At 32.2% G+C, this 17,556-nt stretch overlaps 5 protein-coding genes across 6 annotated transcripts; 2 read left to right on the forward strand and 3 right to left on the reverse strand.

The window, feature by feature from the left end:
• The first annotated feature begins 1,274 nt into the window (after positions 1-1,274).
• Positions 1,275-4,085, forward strand: LOC122528797 (pro-resilin-like). 2 transcript variants are annotated; one of them, XM_043654307.1, is made up of 4 exons: positions 1,275-1,563; positions 2,029-3,180; positions 3,263-3,602; positions 3,838-4,085. In XM_043654307.1, the coding sequence occupies exons 1-4, from the start codon at positions 1,555-1,557 to the stop codon at positions 3,969-3,971; spliced, it is 1,635 nt and encodes a 544-aa protein (XP_043510242.1). In that variant the 5' UTR covers positions 1,275-1,554; the 3' UTR covers positions 3,972-4,085. The 2 variants fall into 2 exon arrangements, with proteins under 2 accessions (XP_043510242.1, XP_043510243.1); XM_043654308.1 differs by having other exon boundaries at positions 3,841-4,085.
• A 1,226-nt stretch (positions 4,086-5,311) lies between these two features.
• Positions 5,312-6,696, reverse strand: LOC122528798 (luc7-like protein 3). The gene is made up of 4 exons (XM_043654309.1): positions 6,490-6,696; positions 6,061-6,383; positions 5,756-5,955; positions 5,312-5,670 (listed from the first exon to the last, which is right to left on the reverse strand). The coding sequence occupies exons 1-4, from the start codon at positions 6,561-6,563 to the stop codon at positions 5,569-5,571; spliced, it is 699 nt and encodes a 232-aa protein (XP_043510244.1). The 5' UTR covers positions 6,564-6,696; the 3' UTR covers positions 5,312-5,568.
• A 222-nt stretch (positions 6,697-6,918) lies between these two features.
• Positions 6,919-11,364, forward strand: LOC122528796 (uncharacterized protein C05D11.1-like). The gene is made up of 14 exons (XM_043654306.1): positions 6,919-7,355; positions 7,456-7,697; positions 7,808-7,976; positions 8,066-8,229; positions 8,303-8,821; positions 8,896-9,150; positions 9,228-9,401; positions 9,473-9,709; positions 9,785-9,965; positions 10,049-10,301; positions 10,374-10,560; positions 10,626-10,769; positions 10,855-11,165; positions 11,270-11,364. Exons 1-14 carry the CDS (start codon positions 7,184-7,186, stop codon positions 11,328-11,330), a joined length of 3,069 nt encoding a protein of 1,022 aa, XP_043510241.1. The 5' UTR covers positions 6,919-7,183; the 3' UTR covers positions 11,331-11,364.
• A 177-nt stretch (positions 11,365-11,541) lies between these two features.
• Positions 11,542-12,877, reverse strand: LOC122528802. The gene is made up of 3 exons (XM_043654311.1): positions 12,662-12,877; positions 11,997-12,333; positions 11,542-11,837 (listed from the first exon to the last, which is right to left on the reverse strand). Exons 1-3 carry the CDS (start codon positions 12,721-12,723, stop codon positions 11,628-11,630), a joined length of 609 nt encoding a protein of 202 aa, XP_043510246.1. The 5' UTR covers positions 12,724-12,877; the 3' UTR covers positions 11,542-11,627.
• A 1,083-nt stretch (positions 12,878-13,960) lies between these two features.
• Positions 13,961-17,107, reverse strand: LOC122528799 (ras-related protein Rab-14). The gene is made up of 7 exons (XM_043654310.1): positions 16,722-17,107; positions 15,853-15,965; positions 15,574-15,700; positions 15,379-15,496; positions 15,106-15,224; positions 14,920-14,988; positions 13,961-14,827 (listed from the first exon to the last, which is right to left on the reverse strand). Exons 2-7 carry the CDS (start codon positions 15,956-15,958, stop codon positions 14,710-14,712), a joined length of 657 nt encoding a protein of 218 aa, XP_043510245.1. The 5' UTR covers positions 15,959-15,965; positions 16,722-17,107; the 3' UTR covers positions 13,961-14,709.
• Between the last annotated feature and the right edge of the window lie 449 nt (positions 17,108-17,556).

The raw sequence follows: 17,556 nt of genomic DNA on the forward strand, positions 1-17,556 counted from the left end.
CATCGTTAAGTACGACGGTGATAAAAAAAAAAAGAAAAAAAAGAAATAGTAATAGCGAAGCACACGCGGCCGTTAATGGACCAACGTTGCGAAATCGAAAGTGTGAGGAAAGTGTATTGCCTCACGTAAAAATTTGTCTGTATCAAACCCGTGACATTCGGTCGATCGAAGGCTACTTATCGCTTGCGAAATTAGACGGATGATCACGGGGATTGCATGGGAGGCAAGCGACGATTAACAAAAGAAAGAAAGAAAGAAAAAAAAAAAAACGTTTCCGAAATATTCGGGCTACCGCGTTTTGTAATCAATTACACGATCAAGTCGAAGAACCACTTTTTACGTTCTGAAATTACGCGTTCTGAGTTTACGTTAATAATAGCGGCAATTTCATGGCTGCGAGAATCATGCCCCAAGCACTCACTTCAAGTATTTTCTAAATAATAATTTCTACCTCCGCTCTTGCGATTGATAATCTATTATTATACTCTACGTTGTACAATATTGTACAATATTGCATATTTTATACGTGCTATACTTCGTCTATGCTCTCTACGAGCAGACGCACATGTTGCAAACGCGTATACGTACGTTTCACGAGCGCGCCAATTCCGTTTCAACGAAACGGAGATCACGCGTCGCGTTGTTGCACCCCGAGCTCTGCCGAGGTAACCAGGTACGAAAAGAGATTCGGATTTACCGGCTAATTAATCAGCCGGCCAGAAGCGTTCTATTAATCATCGTTTCGTATCGCGTTAAACAACATTCTGACTTCTAATTAGATAGTTACCTCTGTAATTAGTACGTTCGCTTAACGTTGCCTAATGTCTCATTCGGCCCCGGTCTCGGTTGCCCCGATGGAAGAGAATCGAGCGCGTCAGGGCATCGAGCGCACAATTTCGTGAAAGTTCCCGATGCGATACGAGAGACGAGACGAGAGCAGTATTAATCAAGCCTCGGTTAACGAAGACGAGCGGCCGCGAAGTTGCCATCCTTAGAAGGTCCGCATCCTTACGGAGGTCCTGCATCCTTGCCTCGCTTCTGACGTACCTCGCGATCCGACAGAGAGGCGAGAGAACGAGATGCTCCAAGTTAATGATGCGCCGCATTGCGTTACAATATAGGATTCGTAACCCGTGAAATATGGAACGAATCCTCTGTACTCTAGGTGGCTGAACGCGGTCCCACTCTTCTTCGCTCACCATCACCACCGTCACCGACTTGATTCAACACACCACCGTGACACAGTTACACCGGTGCGCCTCCGCTGTAAATCCTCCAACGCGCTTGCAACCAAACCGTGATCTAGAAACACGGATGAACCCCGGGATATATAAAGCGGATTAGAACCAAAGTTTGTCATTCCCTCGACACCATCCAACGGTGGAAGGTGTAACAGAGGCCGAAAGGTAGAACCGACGGAAACGCGAAGCACCGTCGCGTGAGGCGTCCATCGTCAGGCTCACCTTCTCAAGGATAAAACGGGGGAGAAAAAGAAACGGAGGTGCGCGAGGCTTATTGTTCTTCGCACGGAGGAAAGAGCCCATCGGCCCCAACATGTCTAAGGTGAGAATTCACAGAGCCAGCTGAGAAATTGTATCTGTTGCAACTGATAGGCATCTGGTAGGAAGAAGCGCGCGGCGCGTGAATTGTTTTCGTATGTCAAAATGTCCCGGGCTGTGTTTCGAGCTACGTTTCGAAGTTGCTTAACGCAAGTGGGAGAATTCATTCTCACCGTCTCTGTGGTAGAATTCGACAATGGGGAAATTTTGTTCACGAGTTATTGTGCACTCGTTCAGAGTTAGAGAAATTAAAACGATGGATGGTAATCAATGGAATTGCGATTTTTGCGATCATCTTTCAATAGTTGAAAAAAACGCGACGACTCAAGGTAGAGAGAGATCTAGCCAAATTCTTGTTTTTAAAAATCCCGAACTAATCATTCGTGTCATATGCCACCTAGACAATAGCTCTTTAATTAACCTAGACAACAGCATGTACAAAGCAAGTGTTTAAATCTTACACGTGCAGATTGGATTAGCACTGTTCATCGTAACGCTCACCCTGGCGCGCTCCGAGCCGCCGGTGAACTCGTACTTGCCACCAGGCGGCGGTGGTCCCGGAGGTGGTAACGGAGGAAGCGGCGGAGGACCGTCGAACAGCTACGGCCCACCTGGTTTCGATGGCCAGAATGGTATCGGAGGAGGCGACAACGGCCGGAACGGTTTATCGAACAGTTACGGAGTGCCTACCGGTGGAAACGGTTACAACGGTGGTGGTGATCACGGGAGATCACCTGGCTCAAACGGCGGGAGAAACGGCAACGCCAGGGGGAACGGTTTCGGTGGTGGTCAACCATCTAGCTCGTACGGGCCGCCGTCGAATGGACTCGGTGGAAACGGAGGTCCAGGAGCTGGTAGACCGTCCGGCAGCTACGGAGCACCTGGTGGAGGAAATGGATTCGGTGGTGGAAGCAACGGAGCTGGCAAGAATGGGTTTGGCGGTAGCCCATCGAGTAGCTACGGCCCGCCAGAAAGTGGGAATGGTTTCGGTGGCAACGGAGGCGGACCTCTGTCGGGCCTCTATGGACCTCCTGGAAGAAACGGAGGAAACGGCGGGAACGGTGGCAGCGGTGGACGACCGTCGAGCAGTTACGGAGCACCTGACAGAAACGGAGGTAGACCATCGAGTAGCTATGGAGCACCCGACAGAAACGGAGGTAGTCCATCGAGTAGCTACGGAACACCCGACAGAAACGGAGGTAGTCCATCGAGTAGCTATGGAGCACCCGACAGAAACGGAGGCAGACCATCGAGTCTGTATGGACCACCGGGCAGAAATGGAAACAATGGTGGTGGAAATGGAGGATATAACGGTGGCAATGGTGGCAATAGTGGATATCCATCAGGTGGACCGGGTGGTAACGGAGGTGGCTACCCATCTGGAGGTCCGGGTGGGAATGGTGGCTACCCATCTGGAGGTCCGGGTGGCAATGGCGGATATCCTTCTGGAGGTCCTGTTGGGAATGGCGGATATCCTTCTGGAGGTCCTGGTGGGAATGGCGGATATCCTTCTGGTGGTCCTGGTGGTAATGGCGGAGGCAACGGCGGCTATCCTTCCGGACCGGGTGGAAACAATGGCAATAACGGAGGTTACGGCAGCAATGGGGAAGACGAAAGTAACGTAAGTTAGATAGTTACGTACCGTGACGAATTATTTGCTGGCGTCGTTTATTTTGTCATATATTATTTCGATGCCAATTCAGGAACCAGCGAAGTACGAGTTCTCTTACGAAGTCAAGGACGAACAATCTGGAGCTGATTATGGCCACACGGAGAGCAGAGATGGAGATCGTGCACAGGGAGAGTTTAATGTACTGCTTCCCGATGGAAGAAAACAAATCATTGAGTACGAGGCCGATCAAGATGGATTCAAACCTCAAATTAGATACGAAGGTGAAGCGAATAATCAAGGATACGGTTCTGGCGGACCAGGAGGCAATGGTGGAGATAATGGATACCCAAGTGGTGGACCCAACGGGGGTGGTGCTGGAGGCAATGGTTATCCGTCAGGAAGACCAGGCGGAGGACCTGACTTCAGCGATGGTAAACAAAACGAATATCCACAAGTATTAGTTTAATTAATTAGTAGTAAGAAGACGCTGGTTTTTTGTTGAAATTATTTTCGTATCTAATTCAATATTTCAGTATTGCGAATTTAACGACTTTAATAACGACGATACATGTACCATCGTATCAAAGGCATAAAATTTTTGATATCGTTTCTCAATAAATTTTTGTGCGAATACTGGCTAGATATACGTAATATTTGAATTCTTAGGAGGATATCCATCTGGAAGACCAGGTGGTGACAATGGGGGTTACAGAAACGGAAACAATGGTGGCAACGGTAATGGAGGATATCCATCCGGAAGTGGTGGCGACGCCGCGGCTAACGGAGGATATCAGTACTAAATACTCATCTAGGTGTAGTAATATATATCGCGCGTATTACAGAAAGGGAATACATAGGGCAACGTTTATCATAACGCATAGGATAGTTTCTGTCTGGAACAGTAACAACGCGGCTGTAACTGCGAACAATGGGAATTTTAGCAAGATCGAATCTCTGTGTCGATGTCTATTCTGTTTCTGAATCGTTCTAGAACATTTTCAACTGAACGCTGACAGAGTGAAAAGAAACGATCGCTCGTTTAACATTGATTACGAGTTTTCATGTTGCAATGCTTCGTTTGTTTCAGACGTAGTATCCTTTCTAGTATAAAAGAGAAATAACTATTCGTAGGATAAACATAAAGACCTCAAAGTTAATCCTTAGATATAAACGATATTGTTAGCTATTAATGTGCATGCAACCTTTTGATATAAACTGACGGAATATACGTTGCAATAATTAACGATATCGTTTAATTAACTTAGCAAACGCAGTGTTATTATCTTTTTAATCAATTCCTCTTTCAATATATATATATATTGTGTACCACTCGTGTCTTTATACATGTTCTTGAAAAGAACATTCGAAATAACTATACTTCCTTTAACATTCGATGATTTATGTACGATTTATAACCATCACCAGATGTATACTAATTTTTAACGTTTGTTAAGATATATTTTGTATTTATTACTATTTATCATACTATACATATATATATTTTAACAATGTTTAAAATGTAGTTGTAGAAACGAACGTCCGCATAAATAAAAATTGCGGTAGGCCATAATGTGTTCAGTCTTTCACTTACACCTTTCATGCTATGTAAACGGTATTCTACAATTTATGGTATAGGTGTATAATTATTAATATTAAATGAATGAATGATTAAAAAAGGAAAATATGTACGCGAAATGATAACATATAATCATACATATTAATGAACCGCTTGTTTGTAATATAATTATCGTCTTGGATGCTTATGTATAACTCGCTCTTTTCATATTTGTAAATCAAATTCCTAGATATGTCAATAATGAAAAGAACAAGGAAGAAAAAAATACTCATAACCGCGAAACAAGTAACGAATGCTATTTCAAACAATTATTTGTTAAATACCTGTAATTTCACACAAAGTAGTATATTTCATTCGTAAAATACAGATCACGTTCACAATACAAGACAAAACGTGACACGTCGAGAATATGACAAACACTTTAAATCTAACGAATCAGTAATACCATCGTGCAAACGTAAACCTCGGTATTACGTAAGTCGAATATTTTCTTCGAAAATAAATAAAAATGATTTTACAAAAATTTTGTTTAAATTATATAGATAAGAAATACTATACCATAAGTTGTAGTACATTAAACGTTTTTTATTAATATGCAAAGAAAATATTATAAATATAATTATTGGGATCTCTGTTCCATCATATTTAATAGCGCTATTGAATCAACAAACTCAAGTATTCATACAATTCAGAATGAACTGAATGCATAATCATAAATAGCAAAAATTATAAAATATTTTAATCGCTCTTAAAATTCATTTTATACACTCAAATACAAAGTATATTTTAATAAATTTTAGCAAAATTAAATTATTCAATTATCAAGTAACATTTGAATGTATCAAATCAGTTATCGCTTTTTGCCTAAGTGTGTACAATTTTTTCACCCATTTATCAAATCTGGCTTCTTGGTCGATCATTATCTAAAATGAAGGAAACACAAGAAGTTGAAATTTTACAAGTAGAATTTCGCTGAAATTTTTATAGAAAAGGAAAAAAATATATTACCGACGAATGAAATATACTTTCGGAACTAGAAGGAACTTCAGCCACTGCTGGAACTTGTATAGTATCCGCATTAATATCTATAACAATGTTCTTAAACTTCTTTTCCTTCGTATTAGATGAAAACTGTTTAGGTGTAAAACCTTCAGAATTGATTTCTTCTAACACTCCTTCTTTAAAACGAGGTTCAATTGGAAAGTCATCTAAAAATAATAATCATATTAAATTAATATAGTTATTTTAAAATAACACTAATGTTGCCTTTACAATCGATACTGTCTCTATTTCAAAATAACGTGTATATATACCTTTTATTAGAATATTTTTGGTTTTCTCTGACACAATAGTTTTTACATTAGATTGTGAACTACTTGAACGACTTCCAGACTTTTCTCTTGAAGTTGATCTAGCTTTTCTCTTGGAACAATCCGAGGAGCGTGATCTGGAATGATATCTATGTCTCTCTCTCCCTTTTGAATTACTGTTTCTAGAGCTTTTGTAACTTTTTTGGCTTTGATCTCTATCCCTCCCTCTGCTTCTCGAATGCGAGCGATGCCTACGCTTTGTTTTTGAATGTCTGGAAGATCTTCGTCTATGGGGAGATGAATCACTAGAATCTGAGCTGGATGATCTGAAATTGAAATGCATGAATGGAAATGATGATGTTAAGCATAAAATTGTAATAAAATAAGACGCATAAAATTACATAAAAATAAAATGAAATCGAAATTATTTACCTAGATCTCCTACTACGCCTCCGACGATATCTGTTACTATGATCCGAATCTGATTCACTAGAGTATCTTGCCATGACTGTCAGTTAGTTCTTCGCCTACTTCCCATTTAGGTTAAGCTTAATATCACTGCTGCACAGATAATACGATAGCGCTATCTATACGTATAAATTTAAAGGCACATGGATTATAAATAATTTATTATTAAAGGGCTTATAACGAATTTAATAAATATCATTTAGACAGTAACTTTTTGGGTAAATTAAGTTATTCAATTTCTTATAAAAAAAACACTGAAGATTCTATTAACAGTTAGTGTTAATAATTTTACATGCATTAAACATTTAAATACCATATATACCCATTTATACTGTAATATTATTTCAATGCCCTCTGATCTATCTAATCTGTGCAATGCCCTCTATCAATATTTATTAAACAAAGCGTCCGATACTTATAAGTAAAACTTTCAAATATTTGATACATACTCTGAAATTTATTAAAATTAAAAAGTACTTTACAATAGAGCATTCCCTGAAATATATATCTTTGATTTTTGATGCTCTCTTGATAATTTCAATAATTTGTCGATTGTTTCCGGTAATCGGCTGTAAATTTTTTCAAATATAAATAGTTTACGTATTGGTGTTGCTTTTCAAGAAGTTTTAAAGTTAGTAGAAATTTAATGTAATATAACATGGCGCCGGTAGACAATTCACCAACAGAAAACATGGGAGCGTTTGATTTTATATATTCGATAAAAGCGAATGATACGATACCGGTACATATTTACAAATCTAGAGATACTGGAATTACGGTTTGTATAGCGGACGTTGAAGGGCCTGTTGTAAATGGTTACTTCTGTCTCGGTAATTTGTTTTTATATTTCTTGTGTTTTTTTTTTTTAAACATGATGTTTACTTAGTTTACTATCTTATACACATAAAAATATCATTCTTATAAATTTAGCTACTGAAGCGCATGATGATGACGGACTACCTCACACACTAGAACATCTTATTTTCTTGGGCAGTGAGGATTATCCATACAAAGGTGTTTTGGATTTATTGGCTAATAGATGTTTGGCATCTGGTACCAATGCAGCAACACAAATTGATTGTACCTTTTATACCATGACAACTGCTGGAAGTGAAGGATTTTTATCTTTAATGCCTATATATCTAAACCATATATTCTATCCAATGCTCACGGTACAAAATATTTATGATTATTTAATTTAATTTATTATTATTACTTAATTAATAAATCATAACGTAAGATGTTTTCGACAATAAAATTAAGTATAAAATTGTTCATTAAGGATGCAAGTTTTCTTACCGAAGTACATCACATTAATGCTGAAGGTGAAGATGCAGGTGTAGTCTACTGTGAAATGCAAGGAAAAGAAAATATAGGAGAATATTTGGTATATGTAGAATTATCTAGAGCAATATTCCCTGGGCGCTGTGGTTATAAGTCTATTGTTGGAGGTAAAAAATATATATAAAATTTTCTAAAAAAATATACATAAGTTATTTTATGTATTACTATTTTTATAAGAAAATCATCTTTTTTATAGGAGCACTGAAAAATTTAAGAGAAAGTACTACTAACGAAAAAGTGAGACAATATCATCAGGAATTTTATAGGCCAGAGAATTTAACAATAGTAATTACTGGCCAAGTGAAACACGCTGATGTGTTTAAGGCATTACAAATTATAGAAAAAAAAATAATATCAAAAGTATATATAATTGTTTGTATTTTAATTCTTCACTATTTCCAACAACATGATTAGAATTAAACAAATGTTGTAGGGAAATAGAGGTTTCTTTAAAAAACCGTGGCAGGATTCTGTACCAGCTTTCACTCAAAGTGTAGATTTGGATGTGTATTATCCTTGTGATGATGAAGATAATGGAATAGTAGATGTTGGCTGGCGGGGACCGTCTCCTACTACCGAAATGTATGATCTCATTGGTTGTACATTACTTTTAAAATATCTTACAGATACATCAGTTAGTCCAGTGCAGAAAGAATTTGTTGAAATTGATGATGCATATGCTAGTAATGTTGGCTATTCTTATTGTAAATATACAGTATCTGTATTATATCTCGCATTTGAAAGTGTACCAAAATCAAAAATTCCTTTGGTGCAATATCAGCTGTTAAAAGTATTAAATGATGTATATAAAAAAGGTATTGACATGAAACGAATAAGGACAGTTGTTCATAGACGCATCCTTGAAGTTTTGAGTAGTTTGGAAAACGAGCCTCATGATACAATTGCACACATGCTTTTTGGATATGCGCTTTATGGTAACACTAAAGAAGATGTAAGTGCTTGTATTACGAAATTTTACTACTTAAAGTCCTTGTAATAATCATACATTTATTTTTGAAATTTTAGTTGGATCAGAGGACCAATCAGATACAAACTCTTAAAAAATTTGAAACTGAACCTGAATCTTATTGGCTAAATTTGTTAAAAACATATTTTCTTGATTCTCCATTTGTTTTAGTTAAAGGAATTCCTAGTCTAAAAAAAAGACATGAATTAACTGAAAAAGAAAAAAATCGTGTGGTTAAACAAATTAAAAATTTAGGTAAAGAGGGACTCCAACAGAAAGAAAAAGAGCTGCAAGAAGCAATTGCTAAAAATGATGTACGTAAGTTTACATTCGTGTATATATATCAGATATAATATATTTTTTAACATTTTATGTATTTTAACATTTTTAGATACCAGTACCAGATGAAATATTAAGTTCTGTTCCTATCCCATCTACTCAACATATCAACTTCCACTATATAAAAAGTTATACAACAGAAACCAATAAACAACACTCCAGATTTGACATATCCAAGTTACCGTTTTATACATACTTGGATCATGTTAATACAAATTTTGTTTATGTATGTATTTATTATTTATTGTTTATTTGTATTTAAGACATCATTTGACTAATTATGTATTTTTTTCATAGATGTTTGTTATTATGAATACTGCAGATGTTAAAAAAGAATATAAACCTTATATTCCATTATTACTGGAATTATTAATGGAATGTCCAGTAATGAGGAATAATCAACTCATTCCATACGAAGAAATTGTAGCTGAGTTAGAAGCAGATACTATATCCAATGATACTAGCCTTGGAGTAACTAGTTCTTTAAGGTTTTCATGTGGGCCATACAGCTATACTGCTTTGTTAATGCTTCATGTAATGTTAATGTTTATTTATGTTAATGTTCGTTTAATAATTATTTGATGATCCCAAATAATTGTCTTTTTGTAGCTTGAAATGGAAAAGTATGAAAAAGGTGTACAATGGATTAAAGAACTTTTGTATGAAACTAAATTAACTCCAGATAGATTAAAAATAACAGCTACAAAAATAGTAAACGATGTCGCTCAATTTAAAAGACAAGGGAATAAAGTTGTGAACGATTTGATGCAAGGATTAATATATAAAAAGGGTAAACAGATATATAAAATTACGTGTACACATGCATGCATATACGTACGATTATAAATAATGTTTATATTTTTTTATTTTTAGAAAGTAACCAATTCGTATCTAGTATATTGCGACAACAAAAATTTCTTAATAACATTTTAGAACGTTTAAATGATGAAACAGGACAAAAAGAAATTATCTCAGAAATTGAATCTGTTAGAGAAGTATTAACAACGCCTAAAAATATGGTATTGTATATGGCAACTAATGTAGATAAATTAACTGCTCAAGTACCAAATGTTTATAGTCCATGGAACACTTACTTTTCTACATTTGATACATCAAGCAAGACCAAGTTAGTTTATTTTTATAATTTAAGTTATAAATTACATATTCGCATATAATTTTTAAACATGTAATTGTACAGACTTGAAGCCATTCCTGATTCAACATTGATAAATTCTCCAGATGAGATTCCATTTAAAGGTTGCGTTACGGGATTAGGTTGCATAGAATCTTCCTATTTGTGTCAAAGCTGCCCATGTATAAATGATTACCATAATCTAGATCTAGCTCCTTTACTTGTTTGCATAAAATATTTAACTCAATTAGAGGTAAATAAAGAATTCAATAATTCTAAAAATATTTCGTTATATATTTAAACATTAATATTTTTAAGGGCCCTATGTGGAGATTCATTAGAGGTCAGGGTCTATCTTATGGATATTACATTTATCCCAGGCCAAATGAAGGCCTATTATATTTATCATTTTTTAAATCCACGAATATTGTAGCAGCATATAAAGAAGCAAAATCGATTGTAGTAAGTATATATTTGGATTGCAATTAATCAAATATGTGACATCCACAAAATGAAAATGAAAATATCATCTTTTACATTATTACAGGAGATTCATATTTTTGAGAATAAATGGGAAAAATTGCTTTTTGAATCAGCAAAATCATGTTTAATATTTGAAATCATTGAAAAAGAGCATACTGTAGGAGACTTAGTACAACAATCACTATTATCTTACTTCAAAAATGTACCACATGGCTACACCCAACAAATGGTACAACGCGTATCTGAAGTAACAATTGAGGATATGGGTCGTATAGCATCGCAGTATTTAAAACCATTGTTTGATCCAAAACAATGTAAAACAACTATTGTATGTCATTCATCAAAAGTACCAGAAATTGTTGATGCATTTAAAACGTAAGTTAATAATTGTTATAATGATATATTTTTATATAGATAAATATAAATAAATATTTGTATTTATATATATATATTTGTATTTTTTTTTTTTTTTGTTACAGTCTCAATCACGATCTTAAATCATATAACACTCTTGAAGAGAGTTACTTAAATGATTGGTAAATTTTATGTCTAAAAAAACATGTCTGAGGTTTGGCAAGACTATATTACAATGTTCAAAACACAGTTTCAAAATGAATTTAAGCACATTCGTTATTCATTTTAAAATATGCTTGTTGATTTACATTTATAAATGAATATTGCTGTAAAGAAACTAATAAGATTTAGTCAGAATATATACTTCTATAACAATTAAATAATTCTACAAATTTGATACATTTGTGTATGTTTTATTACCTCTTATACAGTACATGCTGTCACGAAGTATTCAAAATACAATAAATTTAGTTCATACATTAATTATGATACAGAAATATTTTCTATTTCTAATGCTGATACACCTTTTTGTTTAATTGATAAATAAACCCCACCATACACTTGTAGACCAAACATTGTGATAATTGCCGTGTCTAATGGTTCTGCATCGGGTACTTCACGTCCACGATAATATGGTTTAAAATTTATCAAAGGCAATGTTACAGTTGAGAAATCAGTATCTGACATAGGTGCCTATTGCAATTTAATATGACTTTTGTATTAAATTAATACTCAAAAACCTTTGTTATTTGAAAATTGTAAACTATGCTATTTAATCAAGTTATTTAGAATATAAATTACAATTTATTATATACTCCAAGAGTAGTTCAAAATAATGTAACTAAAGATTACCATAAAAAATTGTTCATATGTTATGTCTTCATTTGAATGAAGACCCTTGTGTCTAAGAACAACTTTGTAATGACTATTATTGCCTTGACCTCGGCAATTGATATCAATATTTTCAAAATTAGACAAATTTAAATTAGTCATTGTACGTATCCCTGCAAATCCTGCACCATTTGGTTGTGGATTTAATAGAGTAAATAATACAGCATGTTGGAAAACTTGTGTTGTTTGTAATACTAAAGCAGCTTTTGATTTTCCTACTGTTCTAACAGTATCAGATATTTCTTTCCAATTATCCAGATTTTCTACAGTTGTAAAATCAAAAAGTATTTCTCTATGCCTAGTTAATTGTGAAAACAAAGAATAAATCTTATTTTCAAATAATATTGAAAAAATTATTTAATAGAAGCTACTTTTACATATCAACTATATGTATTAATAAGTAGCGTTAGAACTTATGAATTATTAAAATAGGTTATAATAAACACGAAGAAATACAATAAAAAAATTATATCGTTAATATAAGTGATAATTATTGTCACTAATTAACATCAACATTATTCATAATTTCATTATATTTATTTTACAAATAATGTTAAATTCAATAATGAAACAAGAATCCATTTTTATTTAAAAAAATTATTACTGTTAGTAAAAGTACAACTCACCCCCTTGTTAAGCGAAACATCATTCCAATCATAAAAGTACTATAAATATATCGATAATTCATTGTTGTTTAACAATTTCTAACTTATCATGTAATTACACAATTTTATGTAAAATTTAATTCCTCTTTTTTTATACTTAATGACTTTACGCATTAAATTTACGCGTGTAATGCAAGTCAAAGTGATTTATGTACATCTTACATTTGATGTTTAAAAATGCATTTATATAATGAATTTACGCGGCAAAATTAAAACCTGTTTTTATAGTATATAAACTAAAAGAATCTTATTCTGTAAAAAAGGTATTTATATACATTTACATATATACGCAGTAAATAAAAAAATTAGAAACTTTTTAAACATATATTTAAAAATCATTTATAATAAAATAATTTAGAGCACTACTGAAATTGTAATATGAAATATTATATATGTACTTACATGTCTCTCTGTTTAATAATAATACGATACGTGATTATACGACATGTTAAATTAAAGAGGTAATTAAGTGAAATACGCTATCATATTTTCTATGTAACGTAGATACAGCTCAATAATTTTACCGTTTAAGTTATAAAATATATTTTCCAACTTTCAAATTTTGTATATTAAGGATGCGAAATTAATCATTTTGATGCAGCTGCAATATAAATATTTATTTGTTATTATCCATATATACAAGATGTAAAAAATATATTGATGAATAACTAAAGTTGAAATTGGTTGTAAACAATAATACGCGCGAAATTAAAGAAAAATCCTGCTCCTATCTTGTACATTAAATTAGTTTTTATTAATCTACAATTAGATTTTATGCACACATAACAGAACAATAATTATTTTAAGTGAATCTAAAAGCTTTGGTCAAATTTATTTTAAACGATATTTTACATGTTTTGCCAATATAATTGTTTTGATATATATATATAAACTAAAACAATACATAATATTTAATTCTTTTTAAATTAATCTTTTATCTTCATTTCAATTAGGAATGATACATAAATTTATGATTTCAAAAAAAAAACATTGATGCTACATACAATACAGCTGTCAATTAAAAGTGTAAAATAATAATAAATTTCACAGGTAACACCTTCTCCAATCTTTTTTAAAATTAATATAACATGAAATGTGAATAATGACTTAAGGTACATACAAATCGACACAATGCTTCATTTTTAACAGTTATGAAAAAGACTTTCAATTTTTAAATAATAGTAATCATAACAATATATTAAATTTTTTTTCATCTAATTGGAAATATGGAATATTCCAAACAATCTGGAAATTAAAATGTTTTCCAAGCAAAAAATAAAAGTTACATATAGCTTTACATTAGCTTTGCATGATATGAAAATGGGGTTGTAGTCATATGGAACATAGAGTTGACATTAATTCTATTTCATTATGCCATTTTATGACAACTCTTTTGATGCTGTAGAGAAGTTTAGTTTTAGTTACCAACAATCTTTTGCACTTAAGCTTATAGTACAATAGCTTTCAAACTGTAAATTAGATAACAAACACGATTAAACGTGCTTAATCTTGTTACGCAAATTTAATTTACAATGGTAAATATTTGGCTGTGTCACATTCATATTTATCATATTTTCTTGTGATTAAAGTAAATGTTTCGTATAATGCACCTTATACACAATGTACTATAAGATTTGTGAGTACAACATATTGTCTAATAATAAATCTTTTACGCAATAAAGTATACGATCTATGCAATAATATTTGCATATATGCAAATTACAATAATCATAGAAAAGCTTTAACATTGAAATATCAGTTTCAATGTTAATACAGAATCATTGTTATCAGTACAATTTATATGCATATGTAGACTGAATCATGGATCTTTACTTTATTTGTGGAAATTAAATCTAACTAGAAAAAAACTGATATTTTTCATTGAATAGATTTAACATATAAAAGGTAAAGGGATAAAGACAGGAGACTATTTGCTTACTATACTTAGTATAAATCATATATGCATCAATAGTACCGATGAATTCATATGTCTATATACAAACAAAGACCTAACAGGAGCAAGAATCCTTTCCACCTTGTTGTTCATTAGATACACCTTGAAGATTAGTACGACCTGGTTGACTTGGATTATGTTGAACTCCAGATTCGGCAGCATTTAGATCCAAACTATAGATAAATATATCACATTAAATCGTATTAACATCACGCTAATGACATATATATATATATATTAGGTAAAAAAGGTCAATTTTACTAACCGGCCATCTTGTATACTCTGGAATATTTTTTTTGCTGTTTCCAAAAAGGCCTCTTCAACATTGTGTCCTCTGATGAAAAATAAATTTTATTATTATAGACAAAATCTGTCTACATATTTACATTTTAATTACATAATTTAGATTTAATGCAATTTAATACAAATTAAATATCTATTATCAACTTACGTTTTTGCACTAGCTTCTACAAACATAAGACCATTTTCATCAGCAAATTGTTTTGCTTCTTCATAAGTAACATCTCGTTGACCTTCCAAGTCACTTTTATTTCCAATTAAAAATATAACCTATAAATATAATACATAAAATTTTTTATAATATATATGAAATTAGGCTATTATTTATAGAGTATGAGAAATACATCATTCAACAGTTCTGCATCAATGTAGTTACACTTTACAGACGTAAATACCATTATGTAAAATATCATATTTTGCATACAGTGCTTGGATTTGTTAAATTCCTTGTATCTGTAAGCCAGCTGCTAAGATGATTATAAGTTGAACGACGAGTTATATCATAGACCATTAATGCTCCAGCTGCACCTCGGTAATAAGACCTATAACATAGATGTAGACATTATATTACCATTTTGTTAAAAATGTTACAATTTGATAAATATGAAAGAATATATACCTAGTAACTGCCCTAAAACGTTCTTGGCCAGCAGTGTCCCATATTTGTAATTTTATTTTTTGTCCTGCAACTTCAATAATTCTTGTCCCAAATTCAACTCCAATAGTATGCGGGCAATCTGCCATAACTTCAGTAAAAAAAAGTTTTTACGTTACTTTATATTATAATGATATAAATATAAAAAAATTTTAAATACAAATAAAAATGAAGTTACAACATGCATACTTAAATCTAAATTGTTTATAAAGACTAATCACTATCATTTCTATTTCAACTTACATTTTTTTTCTGTAAACTGATGTAGTAAACATGATTTTCCTACTCCCATATCTCCTATAATAATGTATTTGAAGATATAGGAGTAATTATATGGTCCAGTTGACATTTTTTATCTGTAAATATATAATTACAAATTTATCAATTTATATTGCACACACTTCATTATATATATTTAGTATACATTCATAGGTTACATTACATACATTAAAATCAATAGAATTTGAAACCAAACTGATATAATGACATATACATAAATATACTAAAGTATGACAAATGTCATATTCATAATAAAGTTTATTGAATTTGATCAAGAATGTACAATAGAAAGGATATAAATAAGTAAAATACAAATTGTGACAAATAATATTACTACTACACGTGAATGACTAACATAATTATATAGATTATATTATATCTGACATAATTATGACATCAATATATTTGACGTTGCAACAAATTATAGGTACCTCTTTTAACAAAATTTTGATTACAAACTGCTGGTGTAAATGAACATTTTAATAGTGATAAATTTACAAAGATATTACATGTGTTACCTAATATATTATTCTAGTAAAAATAACGCATTGCGGATATTTTTGAGAAAAACGATGTAAAAATATAATAATGATTTTTACGCGTTTATTCAAATGTTTTTCAACAGAATATTAATAACAAAATAATAATCGCTTAAACAACAATTATCTCGCTGTTAGTTGAAAATATTGGACAAATTATAATTTATCAGGTAAAACAATACGATAACATCAGTTTTGACATTGATAAATACAAGCGCGATGAAACCTGTATTTCCTGATGACAACTGTTTGCTAAAAAAAGTTTCTGATGTCAACAATGCATTGTCTACTCACCGTTTTGCAGTTCACTACAGTGGAATGTTTTCCCACAAACCGACTTACAACGATTTTGTTGAAATGTTATTACTACATAAACAATAAATTCTCGTACTAGATGTACAGATAACAACCGTAATACCGTAAATGTATTACAATTCTTTATATCACGCGCAATATGGCAGATCGCTGTCGCTAATAACGATGGCGGCGAATAAACGTCAAACCACCTGTCACTATTTTTGAATAATTCTACTTGTTAGCCTTCGCCTATTCGCTTCAATTTTAATTTCAATATAATACAATTTAACTTTTAAGAGAAATAGAAATGATATCTTCAGCTGTAACTATAATGTTTTCGAGTATATAATTTTGTTAAACCATAGAAAGGTGGATACAGATAGATATCATTTGACCATAATGGCAGTAACTCTATACATACATGCGTATATAAAACTACAGTGCTAGTACATTTTAAAACTGGAATAACGTTATTAATCAAAATATTCTTTCTATTCTAAGGGAACATATTTTAGAATTTCATACTAATATCGCATTTACATATTAAATGTAGAAATATGACACTTCTATTACCGATTGATATTCTGCTCACCTAATTCATTAAATCTATATAAACCAACCGCATACTAGTTCCTTTGAAACAAAGATATTGATTGGTTTTTTGTTCCTATTTAACGCCAGTTAATTCCATAAATGGAAACATCTATAAATTGCGACAACAAAATATAATAATATTCTGTAATTAATATTCTTTTCAAGATCGTAATCTTAATTTTATATAAAAGACAGTTTTGATATAATTATAAAAAATAACAATTAAAATATAATTATT

This window comes from Frieseomelitta varia, unplaced genomic scaffold (genome assembly GCF_011392965.1).
Source record: "Frieseomelitta varia isolate USP_RPSP 00005682 unplaced genomic scaffold, Fvar_1.2 scaffold_259, whole genome shotgun sequence".
In the NCBI taxonomy this organism is placed as follows: Eukaryota; Metazoa; Arthropoda; class Insecta; order Hymenoptera; family Apidae; genus Frieseomelitta; species Frieseomelitta varia.